The sequence below is a fragment of the Larimichthys crocea genome, chromosome XVIII (assembly GCF_000972845.2).
Source record: "Larimichthys crocea isolate SSNF chromosome XVIII, L_crocea_2.0, whole genome shotgun sequence".
Taxonomy (NCBI): Eukaryota; Metazoa; Chordata; class Actinopteri; family Sciaenidae; genus Larimichthys; species Larimichthys crocea.
In genome coordinates, this window is record NC_040028.1 from 743235 (window position 1) to 766651 (window position 23417).

At 41.5% G+C, this 23417-nt stretch overlaps 2 protein-coding genes across 2 annotated transcripts; both read left to right on the plus strand.

Annotated features, from left to right (window-relative positions):
* The first annotated feature begins 1808 nt into the window (after positions 1-1808).
* On the plus strand, positions 1809-12333 carry cxviiih5orf22 (chromosome XVIII C5orf22 homolog). Its single transcript, XM_010750545.3, has 10 exons — positions 1809-2113; positions 2687-2832; positions 4538-4687; positions 4910-5043; positions 8110-8405; positions 10167-10229; positions 10539-10660; positions 10854-10920; positions 11050-11189; positions 11924-12333. Exons 1-10 carry the CDS (start codon positions 2045-2047, stop codon positions 12078-12080), a joined length of 1344 nt encoding a protein of 447 aa, XP_010748847.1. The 5' UTR covers positions 1809-2044; the 3' UTR covers positions 12081-12333.
* Positions 12334-16751: 4418 nt separating this feature from the next.
* Positions 16752-22625, plus strand: LOC104934800 (hypothetical protein). The gene is made up of 7 exons (XM_010750546.3): positions 16752-17024; positions 18548-18692; positions 18776-18871; positions 20495-20639; positions 20727-20872; positions 20958-21097; positions 21994-22625. Exons 1-7 carry the CDS (start codon positions 16925-16927, stop codon positions 22140-22142), a joined length of 921 nt encoding a protein of 306 aa, XP_010748848.3. The 5' UTR covers positions 16752-16924; the 3' UTR covers positions 22143-22625.
* The last annotated feature ends 792 nt before the right edge of the window (positions 22626-23417 follow it).

The following is a 23417-nucleotide window of genomic DNA, read 5'->3' on the forward strand; positions in this document are numbered from 1 at the left end:
CCAATAACATATATCTGATTATGAATCAGTTGAATTTTTAATTGAAATGGACTGCAGATATGAGTAAAATTGTGTAAATGTAACTCCATCAGACTGTTTAACTCTTTGATAGATAGATGAGCTAATCATAATAATACCTTTATATATATGATGAGCTTTTGTGTTTACAGGTGAATCCTCTGGTGTGTTGCTGGGAGACAGAGGGTATGCCTGCCAGCCATATCTCCTGACACCATTCACAGACCCCCAGGAAGCACAGCAGGCCTACAACCATGCCCATGCCATGACCAGGGCCAGAGTTGAAATGACCTTTGGCCTCCTGAAGGCACGCCTTCACAAATTAAGGGCATGTGACATTACTGTGGCTTGTGCTGTCCTCCACAATGTGGCCTGCCTGAGGAAGGAGAGAGCCCCCAGAGTGCCACCATCCATCCTGCAGTCTTACCTGATGACGACAGTGGTTGGCTAGTGAGGGACAAATATGTGTTAATTATTTTAGTTAATATGCCTGCTTTAAATTTAAGTTAAATATGTCCTGCAGTGGCAAAGGAATTTGTGTTTTTATTATTGTTTTATTTAATTTAAATTGATTTGGCCTCTTCTGATAATTGTGCTGTATACTGTGTGTGTACACAAGCTGCAGGGAGGCAGATGTGTGGGGTGTATTATATACAGACCTTTGAATGTGTATTTATCCTTGGGTTGTATAATATGCTTTGATTCTGTGCTTTGTATCTTGTAGAGTCACTGTGTGACTTCAGTTATGAAAGGAGCTGATTGTTTACCTGTTTTGATTTATCCTTATTCAATAAATGAACATAATGTTACACTTTGATGTGTATTTCTATTTATATGGGATGTGTATTTTATACGACAGAGTATTAGGGCCACACTGAGGAAGAATAAAAAGCATATTCTTTTTAAAGTCCTGATACTTCTGACAATGTGATGCTGATGTGCAAAAAGATGAAGTATCTACTTGTTTGTGAAACCTATACTCAAGTACAATTCCACAAAATGCTCCACAGCCTCATTTTAACAACTCTCCTCCTCTAAAACAACGGCTTACAATATTATGAATTTATTCTTGTAAATTTATGACTTTATTCTCAGTCTCATTTATCCAAAATGATTGAAAGTAATGATCACAAACGTTTAAATAATGATCAGTGGGTCTAGTTATGTGATAACAATGTGTAGTGGGCAGTGGGATAACTATTGGTTTTTGGTGACTGCTGACTGAGATAAGGGATGAGATTAAATAGATCCTGAAACTTAGCCTGGTCTGGAGCAGGCTAGCTCCACAGAATAAATCTCCATGGTAACTTATACCATAACATATCCTGCTGCCCTCTATCCTGCTTTTGTGCAACCGGATCACGGATAAGTTGAGCCAGGATAGCCAAGATATCCCGGCTTAATCCCTTATCCTAGTTTTGTGCAACGGGCTCCTGCTCTGTATGAAAAGTGTCATGAGATAACTTTTGTTATGGTATGGTGCTATATAAATAAAATTGAATTGAACTGAACTGAATTATTCATTGTCATCCTGCCACCTGGGGGCAGCAGAGAAACCTTTATGTAACACTTATGTTTTGTAGCCTGCCTCAAGTGGCCGTTCGAGGAACTGCAGCCTGACGCTTCATTTCACAGCCACAGTGGTTGCTACCCGGTATTACAGTGTGTTTTTACAGTGAACCATTTATCTCACATGATGCTTCTCAGGCTGCCAAACTGAACAAACAGAAGTTTTTAATTTAATGTCCACACTTTTCTATGGGTTTTACGCATCATCACTAAGAACCTTTATCCTGACTCGTGTTTCTATCCGGACACAAAAACAATGCCTAGTGTCATTTCCGGTGGCCGGCTCGGTGTCAGCTGGTCCGGTTCGGTGTAAATATCACACACTGTGAGGAGCAGCGTGTTGAAAATGTGTGTGTGTGTGTGTGTGTGTGTGCTGAAGAAGAACCCACGAGAACGTGACGTGAATTAGCGCGAGCCCACTTTAAGAATACCGTCATTTCTCACGTGCGGAGTTACAATGAGTTCCGCGCCGCTGAAGAGGGTCTACACGGAGCTGCCGGTGTGGGTGGTGGAGGACCACCATGACGTGAGCAGCACAGCCTGAACATACTCACACATTACTGTCATGATGTTGTCTCCAGGACAACATGTGTGTGTCAGCATTCTGATGTATTCTCATGAAGTGCACCTGATCATTTTCATTTTCAGTTAGAATGTATTTCTCTTCAGCTTTCTGTCTCTCTTATTGAGGCAGTGTTCATATTCTGTGGACAGTATTAGTCCACGGTCACGTCTCATTTCTGTCTCTGCTGTCCATCAGACCTGCAGGCTGCAGCACGCTTGTTAGAACCCACCCCATGTACTGGCTGAGGTGGTTCCTCTCACAAAACAGATCCAGATTTATGCAAATGATCAGAATCAGCTTCACATCTGGTCTGTATCTGTTCATCCAGACTTGTCCTCCAGTTGTTGGGTTTGTTAAATCAGCCTGCACCTCCTGTAATCTCAGCTCAGATTTATGCCAGCTATCTCTGGAGCAGAACACATCTTTGACCGTGCTCAGTTCTGTGATTGATCGTGGTGCACCGTGACTTGGTGGCATAATTTGGGGTCAGTCAAAGAGATAAAAAAAATGCTTGCTTTATTGTATCTGTCCCAGGTGGTGTGTCATATTTATCGTGCCATAGCATCGAGACACCTCCCGCTGAAGAACATAAAGATGATTCATTTAGACTCCCATCCCGACCTGCTCATCCCCGTCAACATGTCTGCGGACACTGTCTTCGATAAGGAGAAACTCTTCAGGTAAACGATGTTCCTGCTTATTTCAGTGTGGTTCAGAGGGCTGGGGTTGTGGATTAACAAAGCTGTGGCTTGTATTTGTCTTAGCCGAGGATTCTGTGAACAGGATGCGGCCATGTTGTCACATACCTCTGTGTCATGTTGGAATAATGGCCTGAATTTCCATATGTTTATGTAGAGCCATGTTTATGCACAGCAGTGCAAACATTGTTGGATAAGGGCACAACTCAGTGCATAAGAGTGAAGGGTTGGTTAGGCCTGTCACAACAACGTTTAATGTTCAGACATCAAATAAAAATATCTTAACACACAAAAACTGGAGTCCATTTGACTTCTTCTAAACTTTCTGGATGGACACTCGCCTGTCAGCCTCAGGTAATATGTAATTTAACCTCAGTCAGAGAGCAGATGACTACAGGACAGACTTTCTTTCTCTTCATTCAGCTTAGGTACTGTGAAAAAACAATTAGGCACTGCACCCAAGTCCTGTGATTGGTATACTGACTGTGTTGAGAAAGGCAAGGCAGAGACCATTTCACCTCAGACGCTTGAGGAAAAAAAAATCTACTACTCCTGCACCATGGAGAGCGTCCTGACAGGAAACATCACTGTCTGCTATGGAAACAGCACCGAACAAGACTGCGAGGCCTCTGCAAACAGGTGCTTCATTAGGTGGTCCTCTACCCTGCCTTAAATATATTTCTACCAGATGCTGCAAAAATAAGGCTGGGAGAATCATTAAGGAGGCCAAACAGCCAGATAACGGGCTTTCCTCCCTGCTGCAACATGGAAGAAGGTTCAGGATACAACAGAGCAGCACTGAGAGGCAGGAAGAGCTTCTACCCTCAGGCTAATAGAATCTAAATGAGCACACTGTGAGGACTATTTAGTCCACATTGCCATTGTTATTATAATAATTGTTGTTATTGTTATTATACTAGTATCATTACTTATTTAGTCATAGAATGTACAGTCAGAGCTCACAGACATACATTTGACTATAATTGTTCTTCTGTGATTATATGTGACACATAAATTAGATTGAATTGAACTGATTCTTAATCTGGCATCACGTTGGCTAAAATGTTTCTGACAATCAAATAAAGTGAATAAATGGAGGTGTAAACACAGGGTGGTACACGACGTGATGTCAGTAATGTAATAGTTATGACAGAGCAGATGCTGCCTCTCAGAGACATTTCTGTTTAATGCTGGAGTACCCAACACATCTATCGAAAAGGACATTATGAATCTGCAAATGAATTCATTTAAGTCACGTCTGTGTGTTCAGTACATTACGGATTCCCGCAGACTGTGCTTTGCAGGGCGCTATTTTAACAACAAATCAACAAATGATCCAACCCTCCGTCCAAACAAGCAGCCCAGTCCAGCCTGCGTTGCTCTACATCAATTTCCTAACAAGTGAATATGTTAAATAACTGTTACTCACTGTGATCATCTGTGGCGCACTGTGAGGTTAGATCATCTGTAAACATATATGCGTAGTTACTGAAGGAAATCTAATGATTTAATGCTGATATTGATTTCAGATTAAGGTGGCCAGCCATGAGTCTAGATAGCAGAACCATGAAGTGAGGAAATGTGTTTGTTGTGAATCACCAGCAGCAGATGTACGCTGCCATCCAGCCAGTGTGCGTGTGTGTGCTCAGATCAATCACTGCATATTTATGTGTTTATTTATTTTTAGTGAGTTGAGTATAGAAAACTGGATCATGCCCATGGTGTATGCTGGCCATGTCTCCTGTGTGGCATGGCTGCATCCATACTGGGCCCAGCAGATCACAGAGGGAGAGCACAGGATGTCTGTAGGAAGAGATGCATCCACCACCACCATCAGGTAGGATACACACACACACACACACACACACACACACATAGCTGCTGTATGAAGTGTATGTCTTTCATGAAAGCTTCTGTTGGACTAGGACTGTGTTTGACTGACATCTCACTAAGTGGATGTGCAGGGCATGTGTGCGTGTATTACTGATTTCTTGTTTTTGTTTTTCTTTGGTTCATCGTGAGCTCCATTTCTTCTTTCTGTCTTTTTGTTTCTGTGCAGGGTGACCAGCAGAGATAATTACTTCCTCAGTGATGGTTTGTATGTTTCTGAGGAGCAGCTGGAGAACTCTAAACCTCTCAGACTGAACGTGGTCAAAGTCAGCCCTGTCAAAGCAGGTCGCAGGTCACCTTCAGGTGTGTGCTTTAGTCAGTGAGGGCGAATGGATTGACTGCTTAAGAACAGTGTTTGCCAATTGACCCTTACTGAGTCCCGTTACTAGGGTTCTGCTAACAGTAGACATATTACATATATGTCACTTTTAACCATCTTAAAAATTCAGTCTTTTCAACAGAGATCTTAAACCTGCATAACTTCAAGCCTTAATATAATGTGAACAGGTGAGTTGTACAGTGGTATGAAAAAGTTTGGGCACCCCTGATCGTTTTCAGGATTTTCCTTTATAAATCATTGGTTGTTCGGATCAGCAATTTCAGTTAAATATATCATATAGCAGACAAACACAGTGATATTTGAGAAGTGAAATGAAGTTTATAGGCTTAACAGAAAGTGTGCAATAATTACTTAAACAAAAGTGGACAGGTGCATAAATTTGGGCACCCTTGTTGTTTTATTGATTTGAGTACCTTTAGCACTAATTATTGGAACACAAAGTTTGTTTGGTAAGCTCACTGACCCTTGACCTACATACACAGGTGAAGCCAATCGTGAGAAAGGGTATTTCAGGTGGCCAGTAGCAAGTTGTTCTCCCTTTTGCATCTTCTCTGAGGAGTGGCACCATGGGAGCCTCAAAACAACTCTCAAATTACCTGAAAACAAAGATTGTCCAACATCATGGTTTAGGGGAAGGATACAAAAAGCTGGCTCAGAGATTTAAGCTGTCAGTTTCCACTGTGAGGAACATAGTGAGGAAATGGAAGACCACAGGCACAGTCCTAGTTAAGGCCCGGAGTGGCAGGCCAAGAAAAATCTCAGAGAAGCAGAGGCGAAGGATGGTGAGAACGGTCAAACTCAACCCACAGACCAGCTCCAAAGACCAACAACATGATCTTGCTGCAGAAGGTGTCACTGTGCATCGTTCAACTATTCAGCGCACTTTGCACAAGGAGATGCTGTATGGGAGAGTAATGCGGCGGAAGCCTTTTCTACGCACATGCCACAAACAGAGTCGCTTGAGGTATGCTAAAGCACATTTGGACAAGCCAGCTTCCTTTTGGAATAAGGTCCTGTGGACTGATGAATGTAAAATTGAGTTATTTGGACATTACAAGTGGCGGTATGCATGGCGGAAGAAGAACACAGCATTCCAAGACAAACACTTGCTACCCACAGTAAAATTTGGTGGCGGTTCCATCATGCTGTGGGGCTGTGTGGCCAGTGCAGGTACTGGCAATCTTGTAAGAGTTGAAGGTCGCATGGATTCCAGTCAGTATCAGCAGATTCTTGCCAACAATGTTCAAGAATCAGTGACAAAGTTGAAGTTGCGCCGGGGCTGGATACTTCAACAAGACAACGACCCCAAACACTGCTCAAACTCTACAAAGGCATTCATGCAGAGGAACAACTACAACGTTCTGGAATGGCCATCTCAGTCCCCAGACCTGAACATTATTGAACATCTGTGGTGTGATTTAAAGCGGGCTGTCCATGCTCTAAAGCCATCAAACCTGACTGAACTGGAGATGTTTTGTAAAGAAGAATGGTCAAAAATACCTTCAACCACACTCCAGACCCTCATTTGAAGCTATAGGAAGCGTTTAGAGGCTGTTATTTCTGCAAAAGGAGGATCTACGAAATATTGATGTAATTTTTCTGTTGGGGTGCCCAAATTTATGCACCTGTCCACTTTTGTTTAAGTAATTATTGCACACTTTCTGTTAATTCTATAAACTTCATTTCACTTCTCAAATATCACTGTGTTTGTCTGCTATATGATATATTTAACTGAAATTGCTGATCCGAACAACCAATGATTTATAAAGGAAAATCCTGAAAACGATCAGGGGTGCCCAAACTTTTTCATACCACTGTATATAAATTCACCCTCAGTACAGTTGTCATGAACGGGGAAATTAGCTACAGAGACCAAAACTGTTTTTTGTACCAGGCTGTAAACATGTTTATTTCTGCTGTGAAGTTCTAACCCCAACCCCCTAACCCTAATTCTGGAGCCAGCCTTGAGTGGACATTTGAGGAAATGCAGCTTTTTGCACTTCTGCATACGCTTCACTTCACAGTCAAAGAGGTTTCCGCTTGGTTCTGAACTAGTTTCGGTCAACTTGAGCACAGAGCAAATAGGGCAGGAGGTTTCTGACAGTTGTCTAATCGGTTAAGTGACCAGTGATTGAATAACAATTCAAAAACAAAAGCCACTCTGAATGTAAAATCCAAATGTGTCCATATTCTTTACAGCATTCTCCAAAGTGAAAAACTATTTCAGTTATTGGTGATGTCTCCTACAAATAAGTGCTATGCTGTTAGGTTACGCTGTCATTATTGGCAGCTCCATGAAAGAGCTTTGTGCTTGTAATGCGGCCTTTGTTCCATCAGGTTTGTTTCATTCAAACTTGTCAGATTTGTTTGTTTATGCCCTTTGTTCAGCCACTGTTGACTGCTATCACTACCACCAGCACTCAAGTGATTGATTCCTCTCTCAGTGCCAAAACATTGTGGCAGTGTCATTGGGTCCAGAGCTGCAAAATTGCAATGTGTAATGCTTTTAAGGCACTCACTCTGATCACCAAGAAAAATTAGCTGGTGAATGCGGGCTCCAGTGTGAAAGGCATGCTTAAAAATGACTAGCTTTCTGCAAAACATGGGAGAATAGAAAATAATCACACTCGCTTTTTCTAATTTGAAAAGCCAATACATTTCCTACCTCATACAACATTTGCTAAGCCTTTTTCAAACCATCACTGTTACCGTCAGTGTGTGGTCTTTGAATATTGAAAGCTATTCGTCACTGTAAAAATCCTCTCTGTGCATACTGGCCTTGAAGTGATCCCTTCATAACACAACCCACAAACTTTAATGTTCAGCTGCAGCTAACTTGAGGCTTAAAAATGAAGTTTAATGTGGTCAAAGCAGGAAGAGCAGTAAATCACTCCATCAGTTATTTATCACTATATTTACTGCTATTTTTGTCTTTTATTTGTTGCTTTGATGTTTATTGTATTCTGCTTTATAACTCAGTTCAATGATGGACAAACTTCCATCTCACATTGTCTCATGTGACCTTTCAGGAAAGCAAACCGGAGCGGCTACAGAGAGATGGTTTGCCAAGCGAGCCCGTACAGAGGACGAGGGCGCCGGGGGAGCCAGCTGCTCCGAGCCTTTCTTAAGACACACCGACACACTGCGACCAGCAGAGGGCGGCAATGGGACAAGCTTAGGGGATGATGACGCTGATGATGAAGGATCCACCAGTTATGTTGTTCAGAGAATATCTCCTTTTCTCAGTGAGACAGAGCCATACATCCTGGACGTTGATTTGGATTTCTTCTCATGCAAAAATCCCTTCAAGGAGTTATACACAGAGGTAACACACTCATACACTGCACTCATGTTTGAGTTCTGATTGCCTACTCTGCTTAAACCATAATTATATCATGAAATTAAATAATAGAATATTTTTTTACACTTATCAATTAACATATTAATTATTAACATTGATTAGGAACCACTTTCTACTTTCTGAAAAACAGGAAATTACCATTATACCACTGTGTGGAACCATCCCTGTTCTGTTCCAACAGGAAATCCATCATATCCAGACAGGAAGGAGTCCATGGGGCTTTTAAAGGAAAATCTTTCATTCAGATAGAAACAAAAGAGCGGCTGCCACAAAAATCTAAAACACACTTCTGGAAGTGTGTACAGTGCCAACCTCAGAGAGATGGGCAGGTCTTTAAGACATTTTCTGATATCCAAGCTCCTCCGCTATACATGCCACAGTGTCCTTGAGCAAGGCTGTGCTTGATCATGTTCAGCAAAGTACTGTAAAGTTCTACAACAAGTAGTTCCTACAACGCAATCTGAATGGTCAACTAGACATTTAGAAAGTGCTCAAATCAGCATGACAGCACAGCTGACTCATCACTACAAATATCACTCCGCCACCTGCACATTGTCACATCCTGAAAATATAAAACATGTAAACAAATAGGAATAAGTCCACTGAAAGTCAACTTTAATAAAGTAATACATCTGAATTCAATTAAATGAATATTATTAACTTATTGACTATATTTTATCGAGTTGTTAGACCACCTCATTAATACAGTTGTGTACCTCTCATAATATTGTTTCAATACACACTCATGGAAAATATTTTCAGTTTGATCAGCTGTTTATATCACCATGAAATTACTGATTGGACCTAAAAAAATAATATAAAACAGATCAATATAATAAAAATAATGATGATGCCTTTTTAGGCTTTCAGTTTGTACTACATCACAGTGGAAACAGATTTGTTGTTTACAGTGTAGCATCATCAGAGAAAAACAGGTTGACCCACATGGATGTGTTGATAGTGCGTCCTTTTGGATTTAAATGCACAGAGAGCAAGCGGCAGTGTGTGAAGGAGCAATATCTTAACAATAAGTCTGCCTCCCCTCCCCTCTTCTTACCCAACAGCATGGAACACGGTCCACTTCTCTACTTCCAGTTACTGCGTTAGCCTGGATTTTACTTCATCCATTTCATTTTCCTGTGACTGGACATTAGCCAGAAGTAGCCTGGGTAGTGGAATAGCCTTAGCTCTCTTCCCTTCTCAATTCAGTCAATCAATCCATTCAGTTTAATTGATCACACCTCTTGTGGTGGCGTTTGGTCCGGCTGGTCTGACTGGGTGGTCAGGCCATGCCTTGGGCAGCGATCTTCTCAAGGTCTGCTGCACTTAATTCAATCCCTGCTTTTCCTTCTCCAATGCTGAGTGTATTTGTGTCAGAAGAAATACTGTGTGCTTCAGTGGTAAAGGTGGAAAACTGGTGCTCGCAAACTTAAAGCAGCCGTTTTTGTTAAAGATGGGACATGGTGTGAGTTTATCTTCACATATAATTCATGCCACGGACATCTAGTACTTCATGGCACCTCACTTCTTACTTACCTAAGACATCACCCATCACGTCCTCATGTCAGAGATGCAATGAAATCCAGTCTACATGCAAAACCAATAAAACTGACCAATTACGAGCTAGAGTTCAGTGAATGAAAACTACAGAAGGATCCCTCTGTAGTTTAATTGAAACATGTTTTCCTTCAGCTGACCTCAGCTCTGTGTTGTCTCTGTGTCAAGGAAGAGTACGCCATCCTCAAGGAGCTCTACAACTTCAGAGGGCCTGGGCCTGATGCTGATGAGGTCAGACATTTTGTTCTTTAAGACGTTTTGAAACCAACGACTACAAACACAGAGCATGACTAGAAACTCTGTGACTGCTGTATACTTACAGTATGTGCACATGTCAGCATGTAATTATTGCGTCACAAGAGCGATCATTGGAGTGAGTGAGTTGTTGCTTGTATGAACAGCAGATACTCATCAAGTAAAGTTTAAAGAATTCCATCTAAACAGAACCGTCTCCAATCCCTGGGGTTTCTCTAGGTTTGTTGTCCATTGGTCATGTTTGGAATGATTTAACATTACATATTTTTGTATGTGTGTGTCCAGGAGGAGCTTGATGAGTGTGTGGATCGTCGTGTACATCAGTTAGAAGACCTGGAAACAGCATTCGCTGATTTGCTGGAGGATGACGGGCTGGAGACGGTTACACGCTGGGCCAGCAACCCTGGGTAAAACCTCTGTGGGTCCATTTCTCTGTAACAGTACAGAGAACCAAGTAGCATGAAGTTAATGTAAGCTTTAGAAGGGAATTCCACGGATTTCTTCTTATCAATGGGGATAGTACACAGCCAGTGATCAGATGGGTTCTAATGTTAATGTTATAATTACACCTACCTACCTGTGTTTTCTTTCTCCTTTCAGCATGGCTTCATTAGCTCGACTGGTTTCCAGTTTGAAGTCGAGAAATGCGTGCCCTGATTATGAAATGGTAAGATGAGAAGGTGCCTTTCAAAGTAAAGGGCATAAATTAGTAAATACTAAATTGAGTTTCATCCTTTCTGCTGCAACCCTCCTCCTCCTCCTCCTCCTCCTCCTCCCTCCATCTGTTCTCTCTCAGGTGCATCAGGCTGGGTTAACCTGTGACTCTGCTGAGCTGCCTCACCACATCAGCACTGATGACGAGATCGACAGACTCATCTCAGCTGTACAGCTTTTTCTGAAGGTTCTGCCTAAACCTACACTGGTTACTATGTCCAGGTAAACAATACAGCCACACACATTTAAAGATGGCCCCTCTGAGGTCCCGCTACGTTTTGTTCTATGTTCCAATAACAGTTGAGCAAGCCTCGGTCAGAACTCTTTGAAATGTTACTTTTTGTCCTCTGGCTGCTCTGCATCAACTCAAACTCAAATCTTCAGAGTTTCCTGACTGACCGTAAAGTAAACTGCTGCAAACTGCAGCTGCTGTTAGCTAATGTTAGCTCAGTTTGTTAGCCTTGCTGCCTGGACTGTGAGATCAGAGCACCAGGGGAGTGTTAGTGTCAGTGTTCCCGAGGTGCCAAAACGAGAGCTTCTATGTAATGTTGCTTTCAAAGATAAAAGCAATAAACTATGCATAGCATATAAACTATGCACGAAAAGTAAGGACGTTTGTGTTTGTACAGTATTTCTTTGTTGTAACAATGCTAGCTGGCAATAAATCTTTCAAATGGTGCCACATTTGTACGGAACATCATTTTTGGAATAAGCAGCAGACTTCACTATGAAAAATTTGCCAAACAGCTTAAGATGTGACTGTTTATACATGTAAAGGTCGCTTTTATCTTTCTAACACAACGAGCTAGCACAAAACACGTCTATGGGAAAGGAGAACATGGACTGAGGTTTGGCACAGAGTGAACAGGGGCGGGACTGAGGAAGGTCCATTTGATATGTGAAGTCAGAAAGGTTGTAGTGTATGTATGAATGTGTTTGTTAATGTGTGTTTTCAGGTCAAGTCTAGATGAATACTGCCCAGTAGAGCAGGTGGATTCAGTCCAGAGCAGAGTACTGGCTGTACTGGAGAGCCTGTATGGACCACTGGACCTGCACAAAGACTATGAAAACAGCAGCACAGACACTCAAGACTGCCAACCTCAGGCCTCTTAACAAACACACACACACACTTTTGTCACTTTTAGATTTAGTGGATGTATCGTTTGATAAAGTCGACCTGTGTTGTTACAGTGACTCTTGAAGTAAACTAGCCTTTGTTCAACAGCTGGAACGTGGTCATGTGACTGATTTCTGTGTGAAGACACTGACACTGTTTATATGAGATTAGTCACTAACGTTACAGCAGAGTGAACCAGGAATAAATAGATTCTGCTGTGATTTGATTGTAATAAACAGATCAAAAAAATAACTAACTTATGATGCTGATTTCTTTCACTTTTTTCTTTCACCAATATTAATACCTAAGTCGAAATTCAACTTTGCAGCAGTAGTACGAAGAGCTAAGAGCTCTGTGTCTCCACCCGTTTCTCTCCTGTTCGTCCTCATGTTGCACTGAAGGCAGACTGAATGCTACAGCTACACACTATCACTGCATAGTGTGAGCCAGATGAATAGGTTAGCAGGTTAGGTTACCTCTTTACATTCTGTTGACAGTGTTGGTTCATTTCAGGAATGTTTGTATAATTGTGGTCACATCTCACACAGTGAAGATTGGCCTGCTGACTGTACATCATATGGTGTACAGATCAATTCTTTGTTATAGTCGACAGATCTCATATACAGACTGAAGCCAGCAATGGATTTATCATATTACCAAGTGTGTAAACGCCAGATGACAGACTGTAAGTGTCCCAGCAGAACTCTAACAGTGTGATCCCGATGGTTCTGAATCACTTACCATGATAAATCATTAGGAGAAACAATGAGCTTATTTACACACACAGCTAGTGTGTTTCCACACATTTCTGGACTCTTATTTAACCTTCTCTAAAACTGACAACAGATGGGTGAAATACTTGTGGCTGCTCCTAGTGTAAAATAGTTCCTCATTCCACAGCTGTTTTTAATTTATTTCTTCCACCACAACTTGCTGTTGAGAGAGAGAGACACACAGATAGACAGAGCTATGCCTCTTTCCATCCAAAAACAGATAATGTTAGAATTTTCACTCAGGAGAAAATAATTCAACTGTAAATCATTGAGGAGTGGCTTCTGAATTCAGGAATATGTGTCTCAAGCTTTTTTCTTGATTTGAAGTCACAGTATTAAGCAAAGACGATAAATATAACATCAGTGAAACAGTACACTCTAAAGCAGTAAGGAGGCAAATCAAACAAATACAACAACGAATCAACCCAAATAATAGAAACTGAATCAAGTTTTTATAAGAAACCTCAAACTGTGTTTTTCCTTCAATTATTTGTTTTTACAGGATAACACTGGTACAACAGAGGGATGACAGTCTTTCCAACCAAGATTCTGTCGTTGTGATTCATCTAAAGGTTCATTGTTGGTAAAGGTTTTAACTTTAGATAAGACAGACACTGGGGAAATTTACTACATTTTAAGATATCCAATAAACGAAACATTTCCAGGACAGATATGAGATATAGATATGATCTACACTAGATCATTACGTCTTTACAGATATATGCAGAAATGCTCAGGACATGTTTGAAGACGCTTCATCTGTCCACTAGACTGTCTAAAAACTCTCACATGTCACTGTTGGTCTCACAGATCCAGTATGGGTCAGACTAAAGCTGAACAAATCAGTCTATGAATATGAAATGGGATTTGAGCAAATTCAGAAAGGCTGGTTTACACTTAGACAGAATGTGTTTAACACACGCTACGAGATGTGAGATGTTACCACAGTCTGCATTTAAAGGAAACTCATTGTTGGAGCCTATTGATTCTTTGTATTTTGGAAATGCTAAGGATAATGATGACTATTGTAGATGAACTATTATTTATTATAATAGTTTTTTGCTGCTCAGGTCCCTCGTCCTGTGATTAGGGAGTGAGGACAGCTGCTTTTCTTTGTCTGTTTTTTTTGTTGAAGGAGTGAAGGGAGTGAGGAGTGAAATAGTTTATCAACCACTAAATTATTTTTTTCTTTTGCTTATTGTTTGAAGGGTTTTTGTAAATAAATCCGTGAGTGCTTATTATTTAGTGAGTCGTAGACCTCCTCCTCACAAACTACTCTGATGTTTTTTTACCCTTTTTTTGAAAGCAAGAGTAGCCATAACAAATGGACAAATGCAGTCTCAGTAGTGTCTGTAGTGTGGATGAGATCTACACTGGAGAATATCTAATCAATTATTGGCATGCAGAAAGTGTTGAAATGTTGGGCCTGTAATTGATCACTTGCTAAGTGGACTGCTGAAGGCTTTTGAAAACAGCCTCTGCGATAGGTCTCATGGCATGTCATTAAAGCGTTCTTTAAAAGGTTGGAGCAGCAGATGTTAGATACAGCAGCTTTTCTAGTTAATGGAATCAAAGAGTGTCGTGTTAACTGCATTAGTTTCATGTGGATGCAAGAATGATCCTGACATGGAGGCTCTGATGGTTTGTCTGCTCTTCGGAGTTTTGTCAGTTCAGCAGGAGAAAGATTCATTCGTAGAGCGAAGAGAAAGGAGCGGAGGAGAGAGTGGTGCTGGTGCTTTGTTAGTGTGTCAGCAGCAGATGACAGTTTATGCTGTGTGTTTGTGTTTATCACGCTTTCTCATCTTGGCAGGAAATTGTGCAGGATTATTAGGATCTTTTCAGAAAGTGACACACTTAATGCTTAATACAACGATAACAACAACACTTCAAATGACTGCAGGCAGCAACAATTACCACGAAGTCTACACAGCATTTAGCTCATTTCCCACACATCCTGGAAACCCTGGAAAGCAGCTGACTAATTTATCTTTAATGTAAAATAATAGAAAAGGTTACATGTCCTAGAAAATCTTATGATGTCCAAGACAGGCTTTCTATCCCTGACACAGGATCTGCCCCTGCCTATCTCAGCGTCTTACTAAAGGCTCACGTCCCGACCAGGGCGTTACGCTCCGCTCATACAAACCGTCTAGTTGTACCCTCGCCTCTCGCAAAGCGAGGTCACTCTAAACTCTTCTCTGTGGTCGTCCCCAAATGGTGGAATGACCTACCAACGGCTACTAGAACAGCAACATCCCTTTCTACCTTTAAAAAAAACTTTCTCTTTCGAGAATGCTTCCCTGCCTAACAAAACTAACAACTACTCTGTGCTCCTTTACACCTTTGTCAGCTTATGTCCTCCTCTGTAAGTCGCTTTGGATAAAAGCGTCTGCTAAATGCAATGTAATGTAATGTAATGTAATACATTTGTAGTGGTTGCTCACAATGTGTGTGATCAGCATCATTAAAGACTCGCTTAATATTACAAGACAAGGAGCTAAATTATGGTGTGATGAGCTGATAAGAGTCACTGACAGTTCATAATCCAACTGGACTTCAGCAAGAGTTCATAAAATTCTGATATGAATAAATAATAATGATACATTTTATTTACATTGCACTTGCCAAGCATAGAGCACAAAGTACAACTACACAAGTAGTTTGAGGATCACTTCATTTGTCAGCTGAGTGATAGCAAACCTCCCCAGAGGCTCCCGAACAAGATGGAAACATATTAATAAAAGAAGGTAATTACAGCAAAGTGTTATTGGCTGATTGGATGGTTTGATTTGAATGTGGAGCAGTAAGTGTTTGAGGCAGTCAGGTGTAATCACGCTGTCATCACTACTTGGAGTGAAGATTTATGCAAAATGTATGTTTGATCGGAGCTCTGTGTGAGATGATGTGAAGTGTTTGAATCTGAACATGAGCTCTTACAGTGGCTCTCCATAGACTGCTGTCTTCCCAAGGCAGCTGTGTTCCCCTCTGAGCAAAGACTGGAAGCTCACATAGAAAGAAATCCTAACTACACCGTCATGCTTCAGGTTTTTCTCCATCAGATCCATCCAGTAAGCGGGAACCCTGCTGATTGCCCATGGATTCTGCAAGAGCAGCAATTTAGTATTACAATTTATTAAAGTTGGGTACTACAAGAAAAAGTCGACCAAAGCAGCAGAAGATACTAATATCAGGATGTTATAACTTTTTGTCTCTCGTATGGATAAAAAACATTTCTCTCTTATCAGACACTACTTGCCTCATTGATTTATGACCTCACTGAACAGCTTCCTCATGCCCTTATGGTCTCAGTCAACAATGGCTGATCAAATATGAATCCAGATTCTGTTCCTGCATTGAAACCAGTATCCACCAGCTGTCGTGACTCTGTCCAAATATGGTCACTTCTGGCTCTATCGCTCTATCTCTTCTATTTCCCAAACAGTTCACAAACCAGCAGCTGTCCACAGACACTGCACTGAAACTGAAACACAAACTAAACTTATATAATATATAGTATATATATATATATATAATATATATATAGATATATATATATATATAGATATTATATAGAATAAGTATTCAGTCAAGTACTGTATATATGGTTCTGTTTTATATTTTCTATTTGAAATAAAGTCAGTCGAAATAACAGTAAATAAATGCATCTGAACCTCCAGCATGTCCAGAAACAAAGAAAACGGCTACAATAAGTTTACAAAAACACAGACTAGCTCAGAGCTCTCCACTGGTATTTGATATTTGTATTGAAAACTATTACTTCAACACAGATTAAATTACCGGTATGAACTCTAAAAATGTTAAAAGTCCAGCTGCTTTATCTTTTAATGTGCATATAACACCCCTCAAACCTCATCACAATGACGAAAACTCCTTTTTACTGCCTTCAGATCCAGTTACATACACGAGCACGTGAACGCATCACTGGGTCACCGTGCCTGTGTTTGTGTCTCCGCCCGGACTCTCTGAGGTCTGACGGACAGAGTTAACCACAGCAGAGCACAGGACGACACACGGCGCACACACGGGACAAGTAACTGTCAGCCAACATGAAGGACAACAGTCTGCAGCGAATCTTTGTCATTGTCTTGTGCACGGCGGTCTTTGTCGCCGTTTTAGTCGTCAACGCTTTGGCCGGAGCGGGAAGAGGTAACGTTGTTTAAACGTTCGTATGTTGTTCTGTTAGACTTCCAGCAGCTTCTCTCAAAGCTCAGCTCATTTACACTGCAACACGTTTATGTGACGCAGCACAGTTAGTGCTGTGAATGTTAACTGTGTTAGACTGGTCACGAAGCTGCGTTCACTGGAACAATGACGAGCTGTGTTCAGTTCACATGTTAGACAGCTCAGCTCAAAGTGGACACAAACTCGACAGGAAAACTTTTTTATTCGAAGAACTGACGAAAAGAAGACGCCATAAGTGAAAGCAAAAAGCTGCAGTTTGGAATAATGAGCCATTATTCTCCAACTGTGAGCAGCTGCAGTTGAAAGTATGAAGCCTCCACCCAAACTCACTTCAACCATTGAGTTTACGATGCTGTGACGTCATGAAAAGAGCTACAGATACATAATATGACATATATTATATGTCTGAATGAATAACAACTTTATCCCAAAGACAAAGAATGGAGAGTATTGTTATATTAATGTTATTTTAATGTTGTGTTAGTGTTATCAGGAGCATCCCCTGGTGCTCCTGCAGGGGAAAATCTTCATCCTGAAAAGGGAAAAACTGCCTCCATCAGTCGAAGGGTGTGGCATCAAATCATATCCACAGACGGCAGCGCTGCATGTTTTCCTTCTTTCTCTGTGAGACCACATCAACACCTGCGTACTGCACGGTGTGTCCGTACACAGGCAGTGTTCCTGTCAGCTGCACTTACTCGTTACTTCTCAGATAAACTCGAGTTAAACAGAGTTAACTTCTCAGCTCGTGACTCATCACACAGACGTTCAGACTCCACGCACTTCTCACAGTTCCACCACAGACGGACTTCTCCTGTTTCATTAAGAACTCTTCGAACTGAATTCATGAAACATTTCACAAAATCAAGCAAAACATTTGGGAAACGTCGAGGACACTGAAGACCGATGGAAATGGAAAGTTCTCTTGATGTTTCTGTGTTTCTCTGTCTCAGCTGCGTCATTGTTACATGAGCCCATTCTCTGTGTTAGAGCTGTAGTTAACTTTGATCCGTGGTTCAATGAGGCCTGACTTTATTTTACAGCTCCAACTGTAAAATGTTGCTCTGATGTTGATGCATCAGTATCAACAGTAGATTTGACCTGTAATGGAGTATCTTTATATTGTTGAACTTGTACTTTTACTTTAGGATCTGAATCACCACGATCTTTAATGAGGAAAAACTTTGTGAGAACAGATCGAGTCTCTGTACACTTCATTTATGCACACAGTAGATTAATTAGCTCCAGATACCTGCCCCACTCTGTAACACGTATGTATAATATCCAGCTGATGTAACATGTTATAAAATAATACCTTCCAGTTGAGCATACAGCTGTGCGTCTTGAAGTTCCACTTTGTGTGTTCCTCTTTCAACATGACAGCATCATGAAGAAAAGAGTTTTCCCAGTTCAGTGTGGCATGGCTCACACGTAGCGCTGGCTAGTGATGACTCAGCGCTGAACGGGCTGTTTCTGTTGTCTTTCAGGTCCCTTCCATTCCTCTACAGGTAATGTGTCGGCCCGCCATGAGACCGACATCACTCCAGCCGGCTGGACCTTCTCTATCTGGGGTGTGATCTATACCTGGCTCACCCTGATGGTCATGTACATCACTACATATGTGTTCAGAGGGTACATATTTACTCACATGTATTGAAGCTGTCTGATATGATGACGTGTGCAGATGAAACTGATATTTGTCTTTCTCTGAACAGATCCTGGGCTCAGTATCTGCTGCCCCTCGGCTTCTATTTCTGCTGGCTGTCCAACATGGTGCTGAACATGATATGGCTGCTGCTGTGGGACAGAGAGTATGTCTTTGCTTCTTTTTGTTCCTTTGATTGTGCAGGAGTGTGAGTGTAACGTGGGTTGAGGTTATTGACAATGTGGATGAGGGGAGAAACACCCTGGCATGAAGCAGCAGTCAACATTAACACACAGTACACTGCTTTGTGTTTAGGTATGAAGAGTCATTTACACATCAGACTGATGAATGTCTTAAAGGCTGATGTACCCAGATCTGTGGAAGCACATTGACTTTCATCTGAGGTCCTAATAGCATTACAAAATGAAGCAATGAGATGAGAGGCTGAGCAGTGATGCGGTCAGGACTGGGGCACTTGCACTGAAGCATCACTGTAATACTGCAATTGAATATAATATATAATAAAAAGATTCATATTTTGGAGCAATTTGCTCTCAAAACATTTTTTTGCTCACAGTTTCCATGCTGATCTCTGTTTCCATGGAAATACACGGGTCTGACCTTAATACCTTGAGAACGGTCAGTCACAGCAGTAGACTCCTATATGTAATGGAACATGTTTATTACTCCAGCAAGTAGTCCAAGCCTTAGTAACGACCTGCAACAGAGATGATGTCTAGTCCCAGCCAACAAATGTCAAAGTTTTTCAAAGGAGACTGTGGAGTTTCCCAAACTGAATAAATACCACAAACAGTTTACACACTAAACTGCTTTGCTAGTTCAGTTGTGTAGTGACTAAGATATCTGCTGAAAAAGAGATTTCCATGAACTTTAAGCTAGTAGTGCCATGTCAGCGCACAGCTGATGGAGGATGTGATCCAAACATTTCCAATAATTCCTCAATATTATGAAGTCCAAAAGTCAAAATGTATTGAACAAACATTCACAGCATGTTTGTATCTAATAAAATATTCAGCTTCAGTCCATATTAGTTGAACTTTAGTCCTTAAAAAACATTTTCTCTGTGTACACTGAACTGTTTGATGTTATATATTAATGAGGCGGTCTAAAAAAAAATGTATTCATTTATTAAAGTTGACTAACAAACTTGTTGATTTTGTAAAATGTGCTATGAGACAAACAAATTTCCAGTCAGTATAGAGGAGAGAGAGACGAGGAGAGGAGGGGAATGTAAATATTATTTATTATAGACGAGTAGAAGGAGTGGTGTGGATCAAATGTCTTTTCTCTGCAGAGACAAAGTGTGTTTCCGTGCAGACCGTGTGAGTGTGTGACACACTAACAGGCTGAGTGTTTGAGGACAAACACTTGTCAGTTTTCAACAAGCTCTAATAAATAGTGTGCTCAATTAGTTTAGAAAAAAGGCTGGTAAGAAAGTGTCATTGATTATGACACAGTGGATGTTATTTGACTGCGCCTGAGAAATTTCATAATCAATTATCATTTTACAAATGGATTTGTTGCCCTTTTTCTTCTTCTCTGCAAATAGACGCATGTTTCTGCTTCTGCAGTCGCTTCCACTCTCCGAGATGAAAAACATCAGCTTTAATTATCACATGAAGTCAACATTAATATTCATTTGTAGAGAAAGATAAATCCAGACATTCATTTTATGAGCTCTGTATCTCACAAGTTTGTAATAAATCACTCGACCTTCATCCTGTTGATATGATGCGTTTAAGGTCCTCCTGTCTGTGTGTGTGTTCAGGTCGATGGTGGCCGCTCTGGTTGTCGTGGTCATGATGGTGTTTTCCAGCTACAGTGCTCTGTTCTTCTGTTGCTATGCCACTGATTACTATGGACTCTGGTTACAGACGTACCATCGCAAAGACCTCATCTGTCTCAGGATACTGGTACTGTGTGTGTGTTTGTGTGGACACGTTACCTGCCAAAAATCTCCCCTGTGATTGATGTCATCTTTGTGCTGCTGATGTGTTCAGGTGCAGAACGGCTTGGCTCTTTACACCACGTGGCTCTCCATTGCCTCTCTCATCAACTTCTCATTGGTTCTTAACCTGTGGGGTGTGGACCGCCACACCGCGGCAACAGCCTCACTCTGCATCCTGTTTGGAGAGGTGCTGGGATGGTGAGCTCTGATTGGACGAGGTTACGTGAGGTCTGATCACTCTCTGTGTTCTTCATGACTGCTGACGTTCTGTCCTCACGTGCAGGTTCATTGTTGAGAACTGGGTTCTGGACCGCTGGGTGCGTAACATCCTGACAGTCTACCCTGTGGTGATCGTGGCTCTGGTCGGAAACATCGCCAGACATTATCACGCAGCTGATCCGACCACCAACTCTGTGTTTATGAGTGAGTTCAACGTACTCTTCATAAAATGATCTACAGACACGCAACAGTTCACACCATGAGCAAGAAAGACCTGGATCATGGTGGGCAGATGTCTGCAGCAGGCTAAGAGAGAGAAGGAAGGATAGAGAGAGAGATGCACAGCAACAATAATATTTATGATAACTATGAACTTGGAGATCTGACTAACAGTAGTAGTAATGATTCTAATAATAATAATATAATGTGTGTAGTAGGCATCATCAGGACCAGCAGGCTCAGCCAGTTGCTGATCTTGGTGATGAGAACCTGAGGAAGAAGCTGAGTCAGTAACATGCATTAATGGGACATGAATGTGTACAGATGGAGAGGGAGAGAGGAAGAGAAGTGCATCATGGGAAGTCCTATAGCCGCAGAACTAAGGGATGACCTGAGCCAGCACTAACTATAAGCTCTAACCTAAGCCTGCTCTTAAATGTGGAGCTCCAGAACCCAGACTGGGATCTGGCTTCTGATCTGAGAGGGTTTTTCCACACTGGAGCCGAGGGTCTAAGGACAGAGGGTGTCACTCCCTGTACAGATTGTAAAGCCCTCAGAGGCAAAATGTGTTTTGTGACTTTGGGCTATACAAACAAAATTTGATTGATTGATTGACTTCATAGCAGAGATGAACAAATGAAGTCCACACACACACTTTAATGAAACGTTTCGGTGGAATTTACTTCAGTTGTATCAGGACAGTCTGAATCCAAAATGAGGTCAGCAGCACAGTCTCTTCAAAAAGTGTTTAGTTATATTTAGGATCAAACAGTGTGCTGCCTTTCTTCATTCCCTGAAATGATTTCCATTTTAAACCGTGCTGCTGATCCACTCATTCACTGCTGCCTTTTTTTCCCTCTTCTTCTTTTGTGTGTCGTCAGTCATACTGCTGGTGTTGGCGTGTGTCCTGCTGATTTTCCGAGTCTGTAGCGTGTGCTGGAGAAACAGCAGGCGGCCTCTTCACTCTCCGGGCTCAGCGCGGCTCATGATCTCACCCCTCGATGGCAGCAAATTCAAGATCTTTTCTTAAACAGGAGCACCTTGTACAGAAGCTGGTGCCTCGCTGCAGCCTTTCAGCTCTCAGCCCAGACTATTTTATGTACGTGTTCACGCAAGATGCTGCAATGCCACTTTTAGGCAGTTTTTTTTACGCTTGTGAAGGTGTTTATCTACACATGAATTTGCATCAATATAAATAAGAACTATTTCTTTCAATGGATTGTTTGAAATTGGCTTGAAACGGGGGGGGGGGGGGGGGGGGGTCTTTTCTCCTCTGCTCTTAAACTGCCAATAACCACCACTGTTAATGAAATGAAATACTAATACACCACTACTGCATTCTACTACTGTTTCCACTGCCTGCCATTAATCTAGTCTATATAGAAGAAAGTAGTTTTTATATACATGGATGCATGCATGTGATGATCATGTTTTGTAGTGCATGGAGTAAATGAAGAATCATGTTTGTTGGATTAATTCTGAATTTCCAATTAAAGCATTTTTTCACGTCACAGTCTGTTTTCCTGAAGACTACTATGGTATGTACACGAGGGTATGTTTCCCCACTACACCTACACGGTCAGAGAGAAAGCAGTGAGTAAACACAGAATGAATGAACAGCTCGCTTCATGCTGATAGAATAGATCCTTTATTGATCCTTTGGTGGGGAAACATACATAGTCCTGATATACAACCACACACACACAGAGATGCAAATGTAGAGTGAGTTAGGGGTTCAGTACCTTGCCAAACTGGCACCTCTCCAGCTACCATTTCATCCTCCATACTTTGGTCCAAGCAGCCACCCTCCAGTTCCCAAGCCAAGTCTCTACAGACTGATCTACTCCCACCTCAGGTCCGACTGCTCCGACCTCCAAACACATACAGTACAGTTGGTGTACATCACTAAATGTAAAAACATGTTTATAACAGTGAGGTTTCAAATACTGTTGCTTTTTTAGTTGTTCCAGTGTGTTCATAGTGAAAGTATGACAGCATACTGACACTACACAACACATCAAAGAGTGTACTGCTGCTCCTCCATGTCATATCACCTACAATATTGGCCACAATCATGTTTGCCCTGTTAGAGCCCAGGTGATTACAGCCTAACCTTCCTTGCTTCCTAGCATACTTGTTAGCGATGAACAAGTTAGTGGGGGACAGACTGCTACTCTCAGCATGTAAGACATCTGTCAGCCTGACTTCATGACTTTCCTCTATTTCTAACTTATGTTTTTATCAACCTTGTGTATACGAGCTGAAGAGACAAGTGAATTTCCCTGGTGCAGCATCATTAAAGTCT